At 35.7% G+C, this 8000-nt stretch overlaps 1 protein-coding gene across 1 annotated transcript; it reads right to left on the reverse strand.

The window, feature by feature from the left end:
- LOC142606346 (UDP-glycosyltransferase 86A2) lies at window positions 1–2965 on the reverse strand. Its single transcript, XM_075777712.1, has 2 exons — window positions 2398–2965; window positions 1–920 (listed from the first exon to the last, which is right to left on the reverse strand). Exons 1-2 carry the CDS (start codon window positions 2930–2932, stop codon window positions 1–3), a joined length of 1455 nt encoding a protein of 484 aa, XP_075633827.1. The 5' UTR covers window positions 2933–2965.
- Window positions 2966–8000: the final 5035 nt, after the last annotated feature.

Here is an 8000-nt window from a genome sequence, read left to right on the forward strand (position 1 = left end):
CTAGGCCTGAAGGATATCATATTTTTCTTGTATCTTAGCCTTTAGATCTTTGATGAACTTGCCCATATTCTTCTCTGAAGATCCATTTGGTTTCAATGCATTCTCCAATGTGTTCCCAACCTGGATGATTGCTTTCTTATTTGCCTTCCCTAGCGGACTCATCAAACGTTTAACATTGTTTGAAACTTCCTCCTTAGTGATTAACTTTCTGTTGCTTAGGTTAATCCCAATCTTCCAATCATTAACCACTAATTTGCGATTAGTGAATTGATCAGTCAGCAAAGGAAAGCATAGTAATGGGACTTTACACCAAATACTTTCTAATATCGAGTTCCACCCACAATGTGTTAAGAACCCTCCGATTGCCGGGTGGGTCAACACTGTGTTCTGACAACACCAAGGTATAATCATCGAACGGTCAGCAACTTCCTCTCTAAATCCAACGGGCAATGGATCAGCATCATCAGAGCTCACAATATCAGGCCGGAGTGCCCAAACGAAGTTCACTTTGCTAAGTGAGAGGCCATTGGCTATTTCTATAAGGTCCTTTTCTGAAACATGGGCATAGCTACCAAATGAGACATACAAGACCGACCCACGAGGCTTATTGTTGAGCCATTGGGTGCAGTCTGACTCGGACCATAGGCTCGTGGCCACATTACTCTTGGTGAACCCAGATGGGAAAATTGGCCCAATGGCATAGAATGGCATTTTGGCTTGTAGAGCTGATATGGTCTCAGGTTCAAGCTCCTCTATTGTGTTACATAGAACAAAATCAGCACTTCTAGCATCCTCAAACGCCCTGAAGATTATTTGGTGGCATACAGTTGATGTATCGGTGTCTTGAAGATATGAGGTCATGTTCTTTGGATCCATGGCTTGGACACCTGGTATGTAGTCTATGGGGTCCTCTCGAACATCTGATCACAAAAGTAAAAAAAAATATAACATATATTAGAAGAATCTATATATATAATAATAGGTAAAGTAGAGAGAAAATTCAATTAAATTTTGAATGAAATTCAATAAGAGTATAATTTTGGGCTATCTGTCTCATCTAATCTAAATTTTAAAATTTCGTGTCAAGTGAGTTAATTTAGTATAAAAAATTGAATTTCAATTAGAGTTTAATTTTGGGTTAGGTGTCTCATCTAATCTAAATTTTTTAATTTTTGTGCTAAATTAGTTAATTTAGCGTAGAAAACGAGGAGTCCAATATAATAAACTATAAAAAAATAATCATATAGCTAAAAAAAAATCAAATTTATAAGTCATCTATATACATTTATATTAATAGGTAAAACTTAGAGAAAGTTGAATTAAAATTTGAAATTATAATCCAATTTTGCATGTGTCTAAATTTATATGTGGACTATACCATAATTATCTACTTAAACATGTGTCATATGTTTGCTTATATACTAAGAATCTAATATTAATGAACTATAAATTTAAAAAAAAAATACATATACTCAATAAAAATCACCGCATTTTTCTCAATAAATAAATAAAATAAAAATCACCACACGTTCTATCTTATCAAAATTAGAAAAAAAAAGATTATAAGTAGTATTAAATTTAGATAAGAATTTTAATATGTGACTAATTATATTTACTTTAGAAAAATAATTCGAATAATTTCTATATTTTATGATAAAAATTGTATTTAATTTTAAATGTATCTATACGTATGCATGAATGCATGTGTTATATGTTTTTGTTTTTGAAAAAATAATAATAATTTGACTAATTATTTATATTTTTATAATAAAATATTTTGTTTAATTTTAAATGCATCTATGCATTTGCATGGAATTACATACTAGTATATATATAACATCGCTTGTGATATACAATAACATGTAGTAATAATTGATTCCCACAAGATACATCCATGCATATGACTTTACAAATAATAATCATCTTTTGGGTTCTATTATACACAGCTATACTTAGAGATTATGACTTTACATATGTGTATTTGTATAAGTTATTAAAAAATTGTATTTTGAGTTTAAAATAAGCCTATGTAAAAGAGTTATGAGTTATGGTTTCAAAAGAGAGTTTTGAATTTTAAAAACACACTTTTAATCTCCTAAAATGCCTAACTAAACGAAAAATAAGCACAATTCAGTATATATATAGATATTCGTTAACATGTTGAAAACCATTTATATTCACAATTCCTTTGATTGGCATAGTCAAAAATTTTTAACTTTGTAATTTATGAGTGAGAAAATAAGGAAAATTATTGTCTCACATCAAGAATATCCCATATAAAATGACATCAGCTATGTATATTTTAATATCCACATTTATCCTATCAAAAAAAAAAAAATCCACATTTATAAGTGAAAATTAGAACATGCGCAAATGAAAAAACATGAGGGTGCTTACCTTGACAACCAAAATGACCATTAAGCCTAAGAAGATTGAGATGATAATACAAGGTGAAGACCAAAGCAGGCTCTGTCCAGAAAGAAACATAAGACAGCCCAAACTTCCTAGCTATCATTGATGGCCACACGAAAAAAGTGTCCGCAATCAGACAACAAACTCGTGGCTTTGCCGACCTCACAATCTTCTCCACCACCTCCTCCGCATGCGCCGAATACACGTGCAACAAGGCGGCCATGAACTGGTCGTGGTTGAGCGAGCGGTCGAACTCCACGGGGAGGCCGTCGGAGACGGTGGTGTAGCGTATGTCGAGGCCGGAGTCGCGGGCGGAGGAGAAGATGTCATCGTTGGTGTTGGTTTTGGGTTTGGCTCTGGAGGTGTTGTGGTGGATGTATTGGGTGTTGATGAAGGTGATGGTGAAGCCTCTTGATGCTAGCTTGATGGCTAGATGTACGGATGGGGTCACGTGGCCTTGAAGAGGGTAGGGAATGAAGATTGCGTGAGGCTTTTGGAGTGTGTCTTCTGAGTTTGCCATTGTTGCAGAGAGAGAGAGAGAGAGATAGAGAGAGAGAGATGGATGTTAAGGGTGCATATAATTAATGGAGAATTGTATGGCACACATGTACACTTTGATTCAAACAATCATTGTCTAAAATGACGGAGTCGTATAGAAATTTGTGGATGATAAACAAATCATTTGGAGCCAAAAGAAAAATAGCAGGTGTCAGATGCATGCTCTTATATATATAATAAAAATAATAATAAAGAGTATTAAAAAGAAAAAGAAAAATAATAATCACATATATATGCACAAGTTTTTAGATAGAGGGTGTTCTACCATAATTTCATTATGTACTTCTTAGTTGATATAGTCAGTTTTTTAAAATTAGTCTTCAATATTTCCTCTTAAAAAAAAACCTTATACATAAGTTAATTAGAATTTCTACAATGAAATTAAGTATGTTGTTTGTTTTTGAAGCTTCTAAACAGTTTTCTTTTCTACCTTTTCTATTGTTAGAGGTTCAAACAGGTGAGTTTTACTGTAAACATTCTCATACAATAAAATATAAGAGCAATGTAACCAATATAACTGTTTTCACAACAAATTTTATAACTTCTTAGTTGGTTATTGTCGATTCTTATATAGGTATTTTTTTATCCACAATTAATAAGTTTCTACTTTAAACTATTATTAAAAATATAAAGTACAAAGTAATACAAAGATAAAAAAAACTTGGAGGGATTTTTTTTTTTTCTGCATGGTTTATTCACAAGCGTTGTACATTCTGTCAGGTTTATACGTGTTTCAAAAGGAAGAAGAATTGAGTTTTAAGACTTGTAATATTTGTACAAATCAAATAACTAAGATGATTAAGCTTATGTTTATCTCAACGAACTCTAGTAGTACAAATATAGGAACTATATGAGCTAGAGTTAGTCCTACATGAGCTTACAATACATTATTGGGCCTCTTAGGCCATTATGCATTAATAAACACATAATAAACTAACATTTTTAACAACTTACATTACATGCACATAGTTCTATTAGTATTTAGTTTTTTTTTTCCTCCTCCATTTCACCCCTATCGTGTCCCAAAAAAAAAAGGTATACAAAAAATTAGGACAAATGTCATATAGGATTTCCCATTCTTGTCGATTTGCTCTCGTTGTGACGAAAAGATACGCACATCTGTGATTTTCGCGATAGACTTGTGCCTAAGCATTATATCATATATTCTATAGTTGTGCCATGGGAGCTCTGCACTCAGTCATACACAAAAACAGAATAGATGGTGTAAGACTGATGATATGATTAGTCTCTCTATCTCTCGTCGTCCCATCTCTCTAGATAAGCCTCCAACAGCATCTATATACTTCAGACACTTGTCCCAAGATGCAAAAGCAGTTGCCTGTGTCATTTTTCCTTCACAAATGTTTTTTGAAGTTGAAGCACAAATTAAAGCCAATGCAGAAATCAACAACTCAACCATTTGGATAAACATCATAGCTCTCAGTCACCAAGGGAGGAAGACTACCCAAACATTATTTGAGTTCCCTATCGAAAAGTTAGCAAACATTACAGTTTTTTTGTTTTTGTTTTTTTGGGTTTTATTGTTTTAAGTGAAAAGCAACATAATAGACGACATGCAAAAGGGGGAGATTTGTGTATTTACGAATTTCTTGAATCAATACTGTTTATTCAGCAGCTCAGCTGGATAAGGGGATCGACGAATGACATGTTGGGGTTCTCTAGGGAACTTACCTCACTTTGTTTCAATCAACGCAACCATATCAGAAAGCATGAGGAATTGCGAACCATTGTTGGATGCTCTCTCTTGCTGCTTCTTCTTGAGGTGGTGAAACATTTTTTATTTTTATCTCAGCTTTTTAGTTGAGTACTTAGTTTGCTTAATTTGTCGAACGAATTTGGCGAGCTCAGATTGAGATTGCTGGATGCTTTGGAACATTTCATACAATAGCGTAGTTTGAGGGTTCACCATCTCATACGTCGGGCTGCACTCGTACTACAGTGGAGAATTATGTGGTTTAGCTCTCTATTATGGACTGCATGTTGGGATCAATGGTTCTTTCAGTGAGCTTCATGCTTTTGGTGGCATGGTTTCTTTGACTAAGCTACTCGACTCCATAGTGGGGTTACTAAGAATGTTAGTTAGGTTAACTTTTGCTACATTACCTTGTGTTGTGTGTAGATGGGGTTGCCTTTTTTTTTTTGTTGGTAAATAAAAAATGGTTAGAAGGGGTGTTCAACGTGGCTTCTCTACTTGGGCGTGACCATAGTAGTACATTAACTACTTCTGAGTTAAAATCTCACACCATAGTCATTAATGAATTAAGTAAACAGCCGGCAAGTGGGATATAAGAAGCCACAACATGGTGCTCATTAATGGGAAACTCAAACCCAAATGCCTTGAAACATGTTGACCCAAACCCTTACCACTAAGCCAACCAACGTATTGGCATAGGGTTGACCTTTTGTACCGATGTCCAAAATGGAAAAGTAAACTACTTACATCAACACTTGTGGGTAATAATGGCTAAATATGTGCTTTAAGGATCCCAAAAAGACAACTACTCACAATAACAATTAATACCAAACTTGTTTGATAAATTATAATTACTTTTATTACTTAAAATGTGGGTGCGTTTGAAAAAATAGATGGTGAAAAAGAGGGCCCTACTTGTGTGTCCAAAACACCAAAAAGAGAAAAAGAAAAAGAAAAAGGTAGACGAGTCAGTTAAATGAATAAGGTAGATGGGAACTTGATTAATGCTTTTGCTTGGTCATTCCCTTAAAGAGGCTCAAGGCTTCATCTAAGATCCATTTTAGGCAAAGAGGAAGGCTTTTGGTTCTTGGATTTTTTGAGAGGATGACAATTTTGAGTAGTGAGCTTCATCTTGCAATAATCTAGTTTAATGTTAAATTGGGTAAGTTGGTTAGCCAAAGTGTATACTTGGTTTGCTTTATTGAATTGAAGGGATTGGTTCCTCCTAAAATTTCTAATTTAACGGGTCGTGTTAATAAATATTAAATGATGACATACAAGCTCTTCCATGCTTAGAGGCAATTTGGGTGAGAATTAAGGTGATAAAGTAGATTTTTAGAGTTGGTTTATCATATATCAAGGCTTGTATGCAAGTTTGGTAATAGGTTTGTGGGTTTTAAAAGTGCTTCAAGCCCATTTTGTAAAACCTCCATTTGACCAATGGGTAAGCTTAAAATAACTCAATCCATATTATACTCCTTCCAACTTATCTAATAATTATTCGTATGGACACCATGTTTTTGAAATCTGGACTGGATCACACAGTCCGACCTGGTTAACCATGAACTGTTCATTAAGATGGTTTTTTTAACTTCAAAAATCGTTCTTTGTAAAAAAAAAAAAAAAAAACAGTAAAGCATGTGAACTGTGGTTGAACCACTCGAATTTGAGAACCGTGGATGGTTCTTGCGGTTCATTTCAGGATAGAGTTAAAAAAAAAAAATTGAAGAAGAAGAAGGTATTTACAACGCCTTATCACCATTGTTAAGGAAACCTCCAAGAAAAATCAATCAATACAAAGAACTGAAATGAAAATAGCAGTATAAGATCTAACTAAATCTCCGATATTCTACATTCACAAGTCGCCAGTTGCCAGTCAGCTTCTGCCCTTGTTGTCCGCTGTAACCTCCAATCAACGACCGGCGATCGGATCTCTCCAAAGTCTAAACTAGTGGTAGTAACAGTTATGGCTTTCTCTCTCTTTCTCCCTTCCTCTCACTGTTTTGTTTTCATTTTGCTAAGACATCTTTGTTTTGTTTGATAAAGCTGTTGTAGGGATGGCAGGCCCAGAAGCGTATGTTGGGTCATAGGCCTTGTCCAAGAACACTTATTAGTCCGAAGACAAGTAAACGTTGCTGTAGAAGTGCGGGTTGGTGAATGGAGGAAGGTGACTGGTCATGAGAGTTCAGGAAGGTGGTTCGAGGATAAACTCCTCCTCGACTTTGGCGGTGTAGAGGTCAGAAGGGTTGACCTACTATCAAGAGTAACGTTCTAGGCAGTTCCACTGTTAAGGATAAGCATTAGGAATGAATAAGACAAGGGGAAGGTAAGAAGTATCTGAGGGAAAGCTACTACCATTGCATTAAATGCTTTGTAGCTAACTTTCTGGCCGCATTAATGTGGAAGTAATGCCTGAACAGTGATGTTTAGCCTTACAACTACCACTAAAAGTTTTAGGAAGGTGCTGATGGGATAAGGACAAAAGCCAGCCATTTGATCTACACGTGGAGGGCTGAGATAGAGAAAAGGGGGGTAATATAAAGGAGAAGAAGCCCATTACATAGGGGGCATCTAATAATTGAAAAAATATAAATACTATAGCACGAAGAACTGTAATTGTAACCAAGTCTAAGAGAAATATAGATATCCAAGAATTACTTTCCTCTGACATTGCCGAGGAAGAATTTCTTTGCACAAGCTTGTTTTTTGATTGTTTTTCTTGCTTTCTCACTATTTTTGGTCTATTGTGAGTGTTGTTCGATTCATTGAAGCCTAATTTTTAGCCCATTCTCTACAAATTTATTGTATTGGGCTCTTTGGACCTTAATCGATCTATCTTTTGGGATGGGAATACAAAACTCGCCTTTACAATTGGCACCGTCTTTGGGGATTTCTTGTGCTTCAGTGAGTTCAACGTTCAGTTATGGTAGGTTCAGGTACTAACCAAGGGGAGTCCGTTGGTTCCCAACGTCAAAACCATTTTCTAAATCTTGAGCGAAGAAGGGATCGAGAGATTGTGTGCATGCTACGCATACTAGTACGAGTCAGCCTCGGAGTGGGAGTTGCCTTTCTCATGAAGATAATACTAGAAGTATGTAGCTAGAGATTGATCGCTTGCAGAGGAGTCTGCGCCGCGAGCGACGGAGAAGGACTCCTTCAAACTCTGACTTTTCTTCTAATGATGATAGAGATGGCAGTTATAGACCCAGGTCTAGGACTCCCCCCCCCCCCCAGTGAGTCTTTCTTGTGTGATGAGGATCACCATCATAAGCGCAAGAATGCGGGCCCGTCTAGTGAAGGTTTGGGAAACAACGCT

Source organism: Castanea sativa, chromosome 8, assembly GCF_040712315.1.
Source record: "Castanea sativa cultivar Marrone di Chiusa Pesio chromosome 8, ASM4071231v1".
NCBI classification, from domain to species: domain Eukaryota; kingdom Viridiplantae; phylum Streptophyta; class Magnoliopsida; order Fagales; family Fagaceae; genus Castanea; species Castanea sativa.